At 34.6% G+C, this 15,677-nt stretch overlaps 2 protein-coding genes across 2 annotated transcripts in view; one reads left to right on the top strand and one right to left on the bottom strand.

The window, feature by feature from the left end:
* LOC113233425 (replication factor C subunit 1) overlaps window positions 1–8,387 on the bottom strand; it is a 21,769-nt gene extending 13,382 nt beyond the window's left edge. The window contains exons 1-6 of the mRNA XM_026468555.1: window positions 8,379–8,387; window positions 5,684–5,788; window positions 4,358–5,327; window positions 4,115–4,224; window positions 1,034–1,162; window positions 295–718 (exon numbers count right to left, since the gene is read on the bottom strand). Of these exons, the coding sequence (XP_026324340.1) occupies window positions 295–718; window positions 1,034–1,162; window positions 4,115–4,224; window positions 4,358–5,327; window positions 5,684–5,788; window positions 8,379–8,387 (1,747 nt within the window). The remainder of the gene's footprint in view (window positions 1–294; window positions 719–1,033; window positions 1,163–4,114; window positions 4,225–4,357; window positions 5,328–5,683; window positions 5,789–8,378) is intronic.
* A 2,095-nt stretch (window positions 8,388–10,482) lies between these two features.
* On the top strand, window positions 10,483–12,599 carry LOC113232995. The gene has a single exon (XM_026467925.1). It carries the CDS (start codon window positions 10,712–10,714, stop codon window positions 12,512–12,514), a length of 1,803 nt encoding a protein of 600 aa, XP_026323710.1. The 5' UTR covers window positions 10,483–10,711; the 3' UTR covers window positions 12,515–12,599.
* The last annotated feature ends 3,078 nt before the right edge of the window (window positions 12,600–15,677 follow it).

Here is a 15,677-nt window from a genome sequence, read left to right as displayed (position 1 = left end):
AGAAAAAGCTTTACATCTAGCTTGAGCCAGTCAGAAAATGCTTTACATCGGGCTTAAGTCAATAAGAAAAAGCTTCACAAAGCATACGGTTCGAGCTAGTAAAAAAAATTTTTACATCCTGCTGGACCCTGTCAGAAAAATCAGAAAAATATCCATGTAACGTAAGCAAAAAAGACTCGAAACGTACGTCTTTTTAGCTCTTATTTCATGGACATAAACATGTTTCTGATCGGTCAACTGCTGTTTCGTGTCGATAAGTGTGGTCACTTCCTTTGGTTATTGAACAATATATACCTTCTTTCTTCACAATACTTGTTTCTGGCTTGATAGAAGTGCTTGATTTGGACTTTTCTTCCGATTTAGTGTCACTTGCTAATTTATTTTCATGATTACTTTGATTTTTAAGCCTCGCCTCACCTTTATGAGGACTTTTACTTTTGGCACGATTTTTCTCAACTTTAACTATATCTTTAGTTTTTACTTCCTTTATTTTAATACTGTCAATACTTTTAGAATCTTTTGGGCTCTTTTTATCAGATCGCTTGGGAGTTTTTTCTTTCTTTATCTCCGCTTTAGACTCTGATTGAACTTTAGACTTTTTGGAGTTGTCAATTATCATTTGTAAGAATTCATCTTCACCAATGATTTTGATGCCTAGCTCTTGAGCTTTTGCCATTTTCGCTGGACCCGAGTCTTCTCCTGCCAGCACATGAGTTACCTGCGTTTCAATATCATTATTAAACTATATCACAGTTATATGACAGTTAATCGTGTCGTGCTATATGGGAACAACTTCATTTAAATATACAAGCCACGACACTGTAAACTGCACTACAATCTGTCGTCACGACACAGTGGGAACGCGCCCTAATACGTTAGAATTACGTTGGTTATCAAAGTTCTCGTCAACTTCCAATTTCCAAGTACGAATACTCTGAAATTCGGACTTAAGAAAATATTAGTAAACCTACTATTAATCTCATACGCAAATTAAATTCGGGTTACAGTATTTCATAACGCGTTTTGTACATACCTTCTTGCTTATACCACTCTTGACACTGCCCCCGTATTGTACAATTGCAGCTGTTATTTGTTCCCTGTCAAAGGAATCTAGCACGCCAGTTAACAGGAATGCACAATTTGCTAAACACTCCGGGGTACCCTGCAATGCAAGATCAAAGTTTAACATCTTAATTATAATAGATATGAGGATCAAAAACAAAGAACAATTCCTTTAATCTGACTGGACTCCGTACTGTTGTCAACTGTCACGAGTGAACAATTATTGTGGTTTTAAAGATTTTTAATTCCAGTGAAAAATTGTGTTATATGAAGCAAAACCACAGTGAACTTTTCAACTGAATTATCTTGTACGAATGTTATCTCGTTATAGATCTAAAGAAAAGTGCATTAATTAGCTACACTATATACGCGAGATATATCGAGACAATGTACTAACTACCCCCAAATTATGTTTATAAAAGTTAACGTCATATTAGAACTGTCATTTAAGATGTGCCCTGACAGTTGCGGAGTTGCCATAAATTAATCATGAATTCCTCAAAAAATTCCAATTGCCCAGACACGGCAAGCCAGGACGCGCAATTAAGTACTGGCAAAAAACCAAACATGGTATTACCAAAGAATATGACACAACAAGTGTTTCGCCCCAGTCTATTTGTAAATTCCAGAAAAAGGCACACATCTATTGAAGATAGCTCGGTAGTGCAAACTGAGGGTAACTCATCCCAGTCACATGAGCCAATTGAAAATTCTGATGACATTCAAATGGCTTCAGAAAAGTCAATGAATTGTCACCCAACATAGCAGAGAGTTGCTTCTTCAAGAAGCCACAAGCGAAAAAAACTACGCAGTCACCACCGCCAGAAGAAAGTGTTACTGTTTCAAATAGATTTAATGAACTTGGCTTGGCGTAGGCTTTGAGCCTACGCTCAAACGGGGACCAAGTCAGACAACCTAAGAACAAAACACCTCGAAAGCCACCACCAATAATATAATATGGAATTCAAGATATACAAAAACTAACTGAGTTGCTAGAAACTAAAGACTGATAAAACACAGTTCACATAATATATAAAATTGTGAGTAAAAACTAATTCACCATAAACAGCTCTAATACTGAAGTTTGTAAAACATTAATTGCTCTAATCAGAGAAAATGGATCAGATACATTGGTCATTCATTTAACAACAAGGATGATAGATGTTACAGGATAGTTATTAATAACATAACATCAATAAACTGCCTCTGTAGCCGAACGGTTACCATGCCGGACTGCCACGCAGAGGTTCCAGGTTCGATTCCCGGGCCGGGAGAAATAGTTGTATGGCCTACAATTATTTCTCTCGCGAGTTTGGGTGTAATTTGTGGTTGTTTATGTGTGTGTCCATGGCACCCGCGACACAGGGTTTCCCTAGTACGGGGCTATGTTGAGTGTGTGCGTTATTATTTATTTATTAGAAACTACTACAACACATCATGCTGCAATAGTAAAAGCCATCGAGAACACAGGCAATACTGTGGCTGGAGAAATAATAAATGCCAAATATGGCCCAAATAAAATTCCCACATCAACAATCTTTGTTAAAATAACACCAGGTCCGGAAAATAATGCTGTAAAACTACCATCATGTAGTATTGATAGAAAATCCGAAAGAAAAATACTATAGTCCAATGCCAGCGCTGCCACCAATATGGCCACTCAAGAAACTACTGCTTAAGGCCGTATAGTCGTGTCAAATGCACTCAGTCGCATAAAACCTCTGAATATCGTAAAATAGATCGCAATACACCTGCAATGTGCCCCCTTGTGTCTCGATTCTCATCCTGCTAATTACAAAAGATGCCAAGTTTATAAAGAAATCATGGCTAGAAAAACTTCTTAGCAGTCACATCTTCGCAATTCAAACGAACAGCGCGATACAACTAAGGCTCAAACAGACAATCAGGATCGTGTCCTTAGCAGAGAACAAAAGACAAATGAAGTAAACCAAAGAACATATTCTGAAGTAACCAAATCTCAAACCTTGAAGCCTGAAATCAGCAACTTGGAACCCCATAAAACAGAACCCACAACAAATATCCATATGCTTGGAAACATAATTGAAAAGAAATCAGAAAAGATTGATTTAGTCCTACAACAAATGAGTTCACTGCTTAATCTCATAACCACGCAGCTCAGTAAAATGACAAAATGACCACACTCAAAATAGCACCATGGAACATAAATAGGCTAGCACCCAATTTGCAAGAAGTGGAACACCTTTTAAATCTTTATAAACTTGATATTCTTCTCGTTTCAGAAACTCACGGTACAAGAAATACTTTACTAAGAATCAATCACCCCGTTGAAACAGCTCATGGCGGAACTGCTGTAATAGTAAAATCGCATATAAAGCACCATGAACAGCTACAAGTTGTAACAAATCACATACAAGCTGCCACTGTATTAGTGGAGGACACTTTGGCATATTTTCGATCTATTGCCCCCCAATAGCGTCTGCCACGGTATGCTAGAAGATGTCGGTTCGAATCCGGCCGGATCGATGGAATTTTTTTCTCAGTGTTCGACCTTTCTATTAATAATTATAGTGGAGTATTTTCACAAAAAACATAAAAATCTTGGATATTATTCAATAAATAAATGGCGTATGCGACGCATATTGCTACGTATCTACACAGATAACAGTTACAGTGCCACTCAGAGTTTTAAACTACAAACATCCGAGTGGCACTGCCACTGCGCCTGTCACCCTGGACATAAGTTGATAAGTCTCATGTGCCTGAACTTTCACCAGCACCCTTATCCTCCAAAACGCCAATAATGCTCACATTACTGCTTGGCAGCAGAAATAGGTAAGGTAGCAGTACTACCCTGGACGAACTCTTTCACAGTGAGGTCTACTGCTACAGTAATGATAAAACTGCTACAAAAAAGATAAAGGGTTTATACAGTTTTGCAACAGACAATAACATGTCTTAACTCTAAATTAACGAGGAAGGCTTTTGAGCAATGGACCGTTATTGTAGCTTAGTTGCCACAAATGGTACAGAAAAACCCTCAATATAAAATCTCTTAGAAGTGTATACTTACTTCAGGAATTTCCTTAGCGCCCAAATGCTTAGGTCCAGATCTATTCAAGTATTGCTTGTAAAGAGCAGCAGATTGCATTCTACGTTCATGTCTTTCTTCATCAGTGAGAACTAGAAAATTATAATTGTACTATTTACAACTATTACTGATTAAACATAGCAAGAGAATAGTGTGCTTGTCCATTGACACATGTCATGTCGAGACATATTCGCAGTCGTAGTTACTTGTTTAAAATTACTTTACCTGATTCATTAAGGCTGTTATTCATCTTCTTTTTCTTACTCCTAGGTGTATCATGATCTTCCAAAACAGATGTATCACTTTCTAAAAACACGCTATAGTCTCTCTTTTTGTCCATTGAAGGTTTTCCATTCTCTTTCTTTTCAGGAGTTCTTTGAGTTTTTACTTTTGAGTCTGCACTTTCTAAAAACACACTAAAGTCTCTCTTTTTGTCCATTGAAGGTTTTCCATTCTCTTTCTTTACAGAAGTTATTTGAGTTTTTTCTATTGAATCTGTATCCATTTTCTTTTCTTTCTGGTTTCCAAAAGCATTGGCACTAGCTTTACTTCTATGTTTATGAGATTCTTCAATATGTTTACGGTCCATTTTTGAATCTTTTGTTTTTGGATTTCCATCAATAAGGGACTTGTCACTTGGAGTGCTACCTTTGTGATCTTTCCTGGTATTATTTATTTTCAAATCTATATGTCTATTATCTTCTTTATGTTCTCTCTTGGACTCCTTATGTTTATCTTTATGTATCTTATCTTTATTTTCAATGTCTTCATGTTGGAGCCGTTTCTCATGTTTATGTTCTTTTTTCTCTTTTGATTTGTGATCTACATTCATTTTAATAAGTGACTTGTTGTTTGATACATCTGTTTTACTTTTTCTTTCATGATTTATATTTGGAGATTTTTCGTATTTAGTAATTGATGATGATGATCCCTCCGCATCGACTTCTAAAAGGCTTTTTTCGAATTCTTCATCAGAGTGTATGCCTGTTTCAGTGTGTTTCTTAGCTTTTTTGACAAAAGGCTCTGTCCTTTTAATTGGGCCATCGCCAAATAAATCCTGCACCTTAACTTCTTTTAGTTTAGATTGTTCTGGTGGTTTCTTTGCGGATTTTAATGGTTCACTAGGTTTTTTCTTTTTAGTGAATATTTCGTCATCAGAATCGCTCAGGCGTCTCTTCTTTCTGGCTTCTTTTTTCTATAAATGTAGATAGATTTATCAACTGGACTGGCATTTTAATACATAATCACGTAAAAATAAACCATATCAATTACTTTTTAAAATAAACTTTTGAAATTGTAAAATTTATGAACCATAATTTACTTTGGAAATTAAACATTTTTTTTTTCAAATCTAAAGTGCATATATTCATTTTTCAAACAAACCAACATTTGGGGCTCTGGTTGACAATAAGCCATGAGCATGGGACCTGTAAAGAGCCCATAAAGTTGATATGTTTGAATAAACAAACATACATGATTTAGATTTGAAAAAACAGCTTCATTCCAATTTGTATCACAAAAATCTGAGAACTCAACATGTAATTCACTTACTTTATTTTTTATTTGAATATCAGGTGACTCTGGTATAACATCATCACTATCTTCAATCACCACTGGCTTAGATGGCTTTTTGAGTTGGAAATATGATCTTATATCCTGTAAATAAAATTTTTGACATGTTTGATAAGTGCTAGTGATGTAATAAGTAGAGGTTTCTTACTAATATTTGTGTTGAATTACACCATTAGTTCAAAAAAGCCACTTCATGACTGAAACTCGAAACCAAGAAGATAATGTTCACAGAAATGAAATGAAAAGAATATCTACTTTTCTCTTGCAGTACCTTCATACCTTAACTACCTAGGAAGAAATAAAAATAGTGACAGATTGGTCTTTTTTTATTGACTGATGAAATTCCATATGCTTTCAACTAACAGCGACTGTGTATATCTCACCTTGTACTTTCCCTAATGTGATAAGACATGAAAATAAAGATATAGACAAACAAATTGATGATAAAAATTATGGTACAGCCAACTTAAATAGACCACAGTAACTATAATAAAAATTGAGGTAAATTAATTGCGAATCCAGTGAAGGTTAAATTGTGCGAAATATATAGCTGCTCTTGTGTTGAATATTTTTTCATGCAGTTAATTTTCGTCTCCTTTAGGTACAGGACAAAGTACCTTGGAGAGCCAAGGTCGCTCCCCGAAGTCTTCAGCAAACCAAGGAGACTGCTGAGATTCCTGGAGGAGCTTGGGTGGCACGAGTAGGACCCTGCACCCACCACACGCAAAATAGGCGCTTTGTCGTCGAGTTGCGGATACCAGCCCGTTGCACCAAGTACCAAGTACCCCCGGTAGTGGGCACAGCTATTTTGCACTATTTAACTTTCACTGGATTCATGGAGTAGGCATACTTCCATTTTTATTAACATGGACTACTGCAAAGTAACGCCTGAATATATTAATTACAGTAATTATATTTTACAATACAGATTTTAAGACTTTAGTGGTTATTCACTAAATGATTATCACTAGTATTAGGTTTCTTACCACGGTGTGACTTCTTTTTATTTTCCCGATATTTCATTGGTCAGCCAACCCGTGACCATGGAGCGTGCAACTGTTCCGAAATATCGGGAAAATAAAAAGAAGTCACACTGCGGTAAGAAACCTGATACTAGTGATAATATATTTTACAAGTCCTTTTGTAAGTCATGCAGTGTAAAGGTGCTGGCTCAGCATATGTGGCGCAGATGCCTGTGATGCTGGTGTTATGCCAGGACTCCGCAAAACAGAGACTCCACTTGTAATCACAAATAATCCAATTTATCTCAAACAGCGGCAGTTTCGAAAAAAATACTCTTTAATATCACAAACAATTTTTTTGTTGTCATGTATGAGCTTTCATATCTATTATTATTTTATAGAACTATTAGGAATATTTTCCCGACACTGAGCAACACAAGCTAGTTCATCTTGCACGGTTTTAATAGTACATCATTCTTATTACTTCAGTACGAACTAGGAACTTTATTTTGATAATAATGGTCTTTTATTCAGTAGGAACTTTGCAAGCGGAACACAGCAATCTTTCACTGCTTTTAGTTCAAGTTCAAGTGGGATGCACGATTGAACATTGCCTAGTCGTTCTAAGTCTCTAATACATATATATCTGTAATATAAGGTATATGTAAGATAAGGTATATGTATATATGTAAGCTTGCAAAAAAGTAAGTGCTCATAATTATGTTTTGGTAGGTGTGGTAGGTATCTGTAATATCAACCTATGTGTATGAGTATATGAAATAGTTGTAAGTATGCACCTAAATATTGTAATATAATATTTTAAACGCACCGTTGTAACTAAAATTCTTATTTTGTAAAAAAAAAAGGATATTTATAAAAGGACAGTCTTTAAACATGTAAAATATGAAGGAAAATCAAATAGTACTGATTCTCTACAAATTGTATTTTTAAATATTTAGTACAGTGTACTATTGACCTCAAAATTCGAGAAGTCCGTAGTAGTTCATGTGAATAAAATGACCAGTTTGGAGCGTTCATTCAGTGTCTGAGCAAGGACAAGAAAACTAACTAAGGAACTAGATGAACTAAATAAACTAGAAGACCAAAGAGTTCAGTTGACCGATTGAACTAGAACAGAACAGAATAGAATATGTTTATTTTGGCATCACAAACGCAAAGAAAAACAAAATACTTAACATATTTACATTTTTAAGAAAACAACAAGAGACTTATGCTAAATTAACATTAAGTATGTGTTAAACTTTAACAAAAACATGCGTTGATAATGTGATGCCATGCCTGAAAACATTGTGAATCATTTTGCAGGTGGGCCCACACTAGGCTAAGCCTGTCCTGTGGCGACCCTAATTAGGATCGCTCCCTCTAAGGACCGATCAGGCACAAGTCTAGTATATACTCATCCTAATATTGTGTTATATAAGAAATAAACATGAACTTCCCTAATTTCAGCAAAATTTAAGAGATGTTTTCGTAGCTTTTGCTTGAACGATCTTTTTGAGACGATCGAGAGAAGTAAAAGAATGTTCTTTTGTATGTAACTGTTTTATATTCTTGATCTGTCCCATATAAAATAAAATTGCAAATATGTCGCGAAATTCTACGATTAAAATTGTGTACCGAAGTCTACAAAAACGATAATTGCGCGAAAACAGGCTCACATGGGTAATGGTTTTGGACTTAAAATACGTTACCTTAGACATCTTCACGGCTTCGAAGTCATTTACTGTAAAATAATCTTAAAGATGATCACAATTCAAGCACTGATTACAACTAGGAAATTTAAATAAAACAAGATTTTTATCATTATGGAACATCCAATAAATATTCACTTCACTTGACGTTTTTTCTGGACGTTCCGATACGACTTGGTGACTTTATAGTATTAGTAAATTAATTTTAATCCTTTGTGGTCGTCACTTATTAGTAATTGTTTTGTCGAATGTCTTAAATAACTAAAATTCAAGTCTCCTAATCAAAAACTAATAATAATTCTTGCACAGAACAAATGGTGGGAAAACAGAAACACAGTGGCGCCGTGTGCATCCGGAATACGTAATATGTCAAAATGACATTTTTTTTATTTATTGAGCTCTATCTACGAGACAATTAGCTTAAAACTACATGATAAAATTAGTTCTATTGCCATGTTTTGCAAAATTATTAAACTCCCAAATCCAATGAGTTGACTTCAAGATCACCCTAAGTCCAAGAAATCCCTTAGTCCATCTTTTTTATATGTATAAATATCACTAAGTTGATACTGAAGAGTTTAAAGCTCTTGGAATATTGATTTGCTATGTTTTTATGAAATTAATACTCAAATGGCAGAATACTCTGAAGAGGAAACAGAAGAAAAGGAATAGGAGCTATTCTAGTTCTGCTATTTCATAGTACTTCGTATATACCTACCTTATTTCGTTCTTTAGTTTATGGTAGGTACGTACGTACATACCAAAAGTAAGGATTTATTTTTGTTAAAATTAAGATTAATCTGAAGATAAGATTAAAGGCTTTCTATTATATCTTTAAATTTGTTGTTTTACTCATAAAATTTCTTATTAATAATCACGGCTAATAATTTTATAATATTTCAAGAATTAAGCTCAAAAAAAACCCCTAGGTCCAGAAAAAATGATTAAAATCCCAAAGTCCCGTTTAAAACTCCCTAAGTCCCGAAGATTTGGTTCTGAGTCCAATTTTATTTTTGGCTCATTTCTTCTAGCAACATTCATTAATTGATATGCACTTCAAATATTCAATTAGAAACAAAACTGTGAGAGTAAACCGTAGAGAATGTTAACATTTCGCCAATGGTGGTAGTAGGGTATAAAATACCTAAATGGTACTTAGGTGTTTCTTGAACTGGGGCATTCATTATTTATAAGTGTATGCACTATACCTTAATATAACAAGGTAATAAGATATCAAAAGGCTTTACGATAGTAGGAAAAGAAAATCCAACAGAAAGAAGGAAGTGGAACAAAAAGGAATGATAGTATAAAGGACGTTAGTACAGTATTATATAGATAACAAATCTCTTCACACTTGCAACGATCGCACTATCTTTTATTTTGAATAATAACTAATAAATTATAAGTATACATAGTAACTAGAAATACTGCGCTTCGGCCACTTACAAAGTTTTTTGACTTGTTTTTAAAACAGGGAAACATATATTATCATTATCAAATTATCATCAATTCCAAATTTACGAACGGGATTAGGAAGATGGAGAAAGAGTTAAAAAGGATCAGGCGAGGAACTATGGGATATAAAATAAACAAATTGTGTAATTAAAGGAGAAATGTTTTATTACAACAGTAACATTTTTATATTATTTTCTAAAATACATCTAGATGGATATATGTGTAAGTATATAGGAGAGTTATTGCACAATAACAAAATATGGATAGAAGCAGTGGTGCCCGATTAGGCGATTTTTCGCCATTTAGGCTTTAGGAAAAGGCGATTTTAGGCTACTTATTAAAATGTCTGGGAAATTACAAACTTGATTGGGGATTTTGTGTGGAATGGAGCTGTAAGACAACTCTTTTTGGGGGTTTGAGTATTTCTACGTGTGGTGAATTGGGGGAAATAAGAAAGTACATATTCCCCAATTTCCAGCAGCAAGCAGAATTGTAGAATTGTTTTCCTTGATTTTTAGGGATTTTAGGGCTCGGGCGAATATTGGCTACTTAACACTTTTTCCATTCTCTAAGCTTAACACACATAAATTGGCGAATTAACTTCGTAAAAGTCTGGCAACACTAAATAAAAGTGAAAAGCAGCTGGAATTGGATAAGAGAGGAACGATCACATAGAGGGCAATTTAAAAATATGTGATTCAAATCGCCAACTTTGCCGCACCCGCACAAATCGTCAACAACCTTATGTCCAAAGCAAATACTACAAAAAATATAGTATGTCATTTCAATTTTTCAAATGGTTGGTCGATCAGTCAAACACTGGTGGCGCAGAATTTGAATGAAAATGCTAAAATATTTTGATATATTCTACACATTCAATGTTGTTTCTAATGTTTTTACTGACATTTTCGAATGCACTATATGCAGAAAGTGGCAGTGCAGGCACTGTTTTATTCAAGGAACGTAAATACTACCCAGAATGCTGGACTGCAGATCAAGCGGCAAAACTTCGCGCACGGATGATATTAGAGAACATAATCCCACCACAAGTAACTCTAGATAAAATAAATCGTAAATACGTTAGAACAACTTTAAGATATTTTCGTAGTGCACTACTGCAAGTCAACAAAAGTCGGGACCCACTCATCGCTGGTATACTCCAGGAAACTATGGCCGATACTATAGGAAGTCATTTACGCAAAGATTTTCTGCCCAATGTTAAATTTGCTTATTATGCTGGTTATGTACCATACGACGACGTACAAAAATTAAACGATTTATATGAGGATATGAAAACAATTTTGAATACGAAAGGTATTGGCTGGAAGATACCTGTAATTACACCTCAGCAATCGAACTTAACCGTTCGTAAAATTCTCATAGGATTGGGAAAACTACGTAACCCTTGTTCCTGTCTGGCAATAAGACAGTACCCAAATCAATGTTTACGCTTGCCTATTCCAAAATTGGACGATGATCATAATCCTTCAGCAATGGTGCTGCCGTTTAGGAATGGGGGAGTTGTAAGTTTACATTCGCCGAAATCAGAGAACATTTTACTGGAATACTACACAACTGCAGCAAGATGCATTCTTCACAGCTCGCCTGCAAGATGTCGGCATTCAGATTTTGTTAATTTCAATAATGAACTGTGGCACTGGATGAAGAAATCAGTCGCTCCGCATCTTATGGATGAAAAATTATATCCTGGGTTAGGAGGTGTCTTGCGCGTCGCAGCCGCAGTACAAACCTACGGCAAAGGCTTATCCCGACGCAATATATTATACGACTACGAAGAAGAACATCCAAACAATTGGCATCTTTGGCGAACGCTCACACAGACTGGAGTATACGTAAACACGGATTGGACGCCTCGGTTATACATTGGCATCGTTATTTTTATAGGGTGCTTGATGTGCTGCGTGCAATTGTTAATAGACAGAATGTGCCGCACGAGAAGAGTTTGTTGCTGTATTGGGCGGCGGCTGTCCTCGTCAGGGACGAGAAAAGATGTTACATATACTGACGCGGATACGAACGTTCCTACTATGTTGTCGACGCACTATATTTACCCATCAAGTAAGTCAACCTCGACCAAAACGAATAGACCCGCGCCGCCCATACAAAAAAGTAAATCGGCGTCAACGGGAACTATCAAAACTCAGCGAGTGTACGATATGAACGAGAACACAGAAAAGTTAATGCCCGTGCTAATAAGCGACAATGAAAGTACTGATATCGAAATTTCGTCCTCACAGAGTTCCGGCGAAGACCCATTGCAAAAGACTGTGATAGATATGCGTAGTGTGAAGTCACCAAATTCCCAGAAATCGAAAAGTCCACCGCAGATAGACGCATTAGTAGCGCAGTTGAAGATTGATAAGCCTTCGTTTACAGAATCGAGCCGTGTGAATGTTTATTTGACGGATACGGCAACAGAGACTACATTTAATCGCGGTCGACCGAGCGACACGGGATGGTCTGAAAGTTCTTCAACAAGTAGGTCTATGACAACCGCTAGTTTGAAGTCTCAAGGTACAAGTTTGCGGGAATTAGCGTGGGCACATCGCGTTGCCTGCAAGCAAAAACGACGAGCTTCTTCCTCGCTAACCAATACAGCGACTGAAGTAAATTCCTACATGGGTTCGAATTCGTTTACGACTCCACGCTCTCGACGATAGAATGTTCATATTTCTACGATTATTTAATAGGTGCAGGTGGGTTGGATAGGTCTTTTTAGATTTCGTTAGTGATATTATTGTAAGACATGTTGATTATTTAAGAAGTTTAATTTGTAATTGTATTATAGTGAAACGTGAATTGGATCTTTTTATTAAAACTACATCTATAAGAAACCTTCTCATAATAAACTTACTTTTTTACAACAAGAGTTGAGAAAATTATGTTTTCACAAAAGAAACCAATGAAATGTTTAGAGCATATATTCACAGTCCATTATTTACAAAAAACAACAATAATTACATTATAATGTATTTAAAACAAAACATTCAAATAAATATTATATTTTTATATCTTTAAGTATTTAACAAATATACATTTTCGGAATCGGAATTTAGACATGTAAGCTGAACACCGATTTCTGTTACCTTCTCTACAAATTTTAGGGTGATATTTTAACATATATTAATAAGTTTATCAATTTAAATAAATAAATAAAAAACAATAATAAAATGCTCATTTTGTCCTCAAAGTACATAATTTAAATAACTAATTAATACTTTTACTAGTAAATACGGAATATTATTTATAAATATGCATCACAAATAAAGTTATTTGTACATTGTTTATGTAAATATAATCTTTTGTAACTTAACCCAATAATCTCTATAGCTATGGAATTATTCTTACATCCTAAAACAAAACTACAATAATTGAAATCACAATACAAATTTAAGAAATGGAGATATTTCAGGTAGCTAAAATAATTGTGATTATTTAATATAGTGCGAAAGCTAGTTGCGCATATTTCCAAGGACTCTATTAAATTACGCAAATAAGATAACAACTACATAGTTTTGAAATAAAAAATACATATAGGTACTGATTTGCACACTTGAACCCAATGATCCTATATACAATAACTTGCACCTGAAAAACTTTACCTTTTTGTAGCTCATCGCATATAATCGGGTAATTTTGTGGTTAGTTTTTTGTAACTAATTTTAGTGGCAAGTTTTATTATGTAAGTAAATATTCTACAATATTATCATGAAATATAATTTAACTTTCGAATATAGTAACTTAAAATATTATTTAATATACATTTCACTCGTATATCTAAATAATAAAAATTGCCACCGATATTAATAGAGACAACTACGCTGAAAATTACCCGGTCGTGGTTTAAAGTAAATAAAAACAAACCTTATAAATGTGTGCAATTCGAACATCCGCCACACACCGAATTATACCGGTTTCTGTAAAAAATGCGTATTAAACGATTTCTTATCATTTTCCCGAGCTTAAACACTTTAGCATAGGTAGCAGAACAGCAGTGAGAGGTTGAAATTTTCATAATTTGTTCCAATACAGAGCAAAATGGAAGTAAATTACAGTGAAAGTTAAATCGCGTAAGATAGCCATAAAAATCAAAGTTACCCCAGAATCTATTCATTATTATCCAATGGAGATCAGCTATTTTTGTTACAAGACTTACGGTCCTATTTAACATAAGCGAACATGCTCCACTAGTCGTGTCTACTTTTTTATATAACTAATTGATATAACGATTTTGTCATGAGCTACATAAGTATAATAATATCATCGCGAGTTACAATTCAAATTGAGTTTTTTCCTGTCCTCCGATAAAGCATCATATAATAATTGTAGAGTCTAGTGGAAAATAAATCACATAAAATGATTATTTGTTTAAGTATTAATTGTTCATCATTATATTCATTACTTTAATATAAACTAAGTAATGATCTTCAATTACTAACTGAAGTATAATAAAACAAATAACCATTGATAGTACTAGTCGAACTATGCGAAGGATTAGTCAAAAAATAGATTTTTAAATAGTAATGCTAGTAAATACTTTAAACAACTTCCTGAATGACAGTTAAGTATCTTGAGTTTCCTTATTGTGTGATCCATTTTCAAAATACTAATAGTAAACCTTAGAATAATAACGCATAGAAACCTAGCCCGCACACGCTAAGTGAGGCAAGTTAGAGGCTTCCAAACGCGCTCCCAGGAGCGCGCGGGCTGTTAGTGCTCAAGGTCATATTGCACCGCGAACAGCTCCAAAATTTTTTGCTAAAAATGACGAAATGTGCTGTAAATGGGTGTAAAAATACAACAGACAAACATAAAATAGACACTAACATCGCATTCCACAAGTAAGTAATGCGTTTCAACTCATATTTTTATGTAAATATTCACTAAAACAGAAAAATAATTTCGAGGCAACAAGATACGAAAGTGTTGCAAAGTAACGAATTTTTTTTCTCACCATTTTGCTATTCTGTTTCAAAATAATTATATTACGTAAATTTTAGTGGTGCCTGTAATTTCGATTTATTTGCGCATCTTGAACAATAAATATTTACTTGAATAAACATTAAATGTTTTCGTTAACTTGTGATGAAAGTGATTGGGACACTTAATATTTTATAATACTTTTAACGGCTCTGCGTTCATGCTTTATTGAATAATTATTTCTTTTAATTTTATTTGAATAGGAGCACATATTGCAACAAATTTACAGTATATATTTGTTTCTACTATAGTGTTGGCACCACCAGTACAACTTTGATAGCTTATTATATGTCTTTCTTTTCGTAACTCAAGCGAAATATTTTATATTGAAATATTTTATTTTCTTAAAAGGGGAGCATTCTTAAGCGATTTTTTAATCTATTTTAACAGTTATTTTCTTTAATGTTTGCTTATGGCATTTTCGACTTTAGGTTTCGAATATGGAACTTATTTCTAAATCCAAGACGGCGGGCGCCATTTTTCGAATAATGGCAAGTTGGGTATCGTTTTCGAGATGTTTGGGAATGTTCAATACAAATATGGCACTCATTTCTAAATCCAAGATGGCAAACACGACAGTTCAAACAAAATCAATATTTGTAATGAGCACCCCCAAATACCTCGAAAACGATACCCAACTTGCCATTATTTGAAAAATCGTGCCCGCCATCTTGGATTTACAAATAGTGCCATATTCACATTGAGCATCCCCAAATACCTCGAAAATGATACCCACATAGCATTTTTTTTTAAATAGTGCCCGCCATCTTGGATTTAGAAATGAGTGCCATATACGTAATGAGCACCCCCAAGTACCTCGAAAATGATACCCATATTGCATTT

The sequence above is a fragment of the Hyposmocoma kahamanoa genome, unplaced genomic scaffold (assembly GCF_003589595.1).
Source record: "Hyposmocoma kahamanoa isolate Upper Pololo Valley unplaced genomic scaffold, ASM358959v1 78, whole genome shotgun sequence".
In the NCBI taxonomy this organism is placed as follows: Eukaryota; Metazoa; Arthropoda; class Insecta; order Lepidoptera; family Cosmopterigidae; genus Hyposmocoma; species Hyposmocoma kahamanoa.
The sequence above is the reverse complement of the archived record's forward strand: the minus strand, read 5'-3'. Positions and strand labels throughout refer to the sequence as shown.

Excerpts from the sequence above, each read along its gene's own strand:
- LOC113232995 (XM_026467925.1), top strand. The coding sequence starts at position 10,712 with ATGTTGTTTCTAATGTTTTTACTGACATTTTCGAATGCACTATATGCA.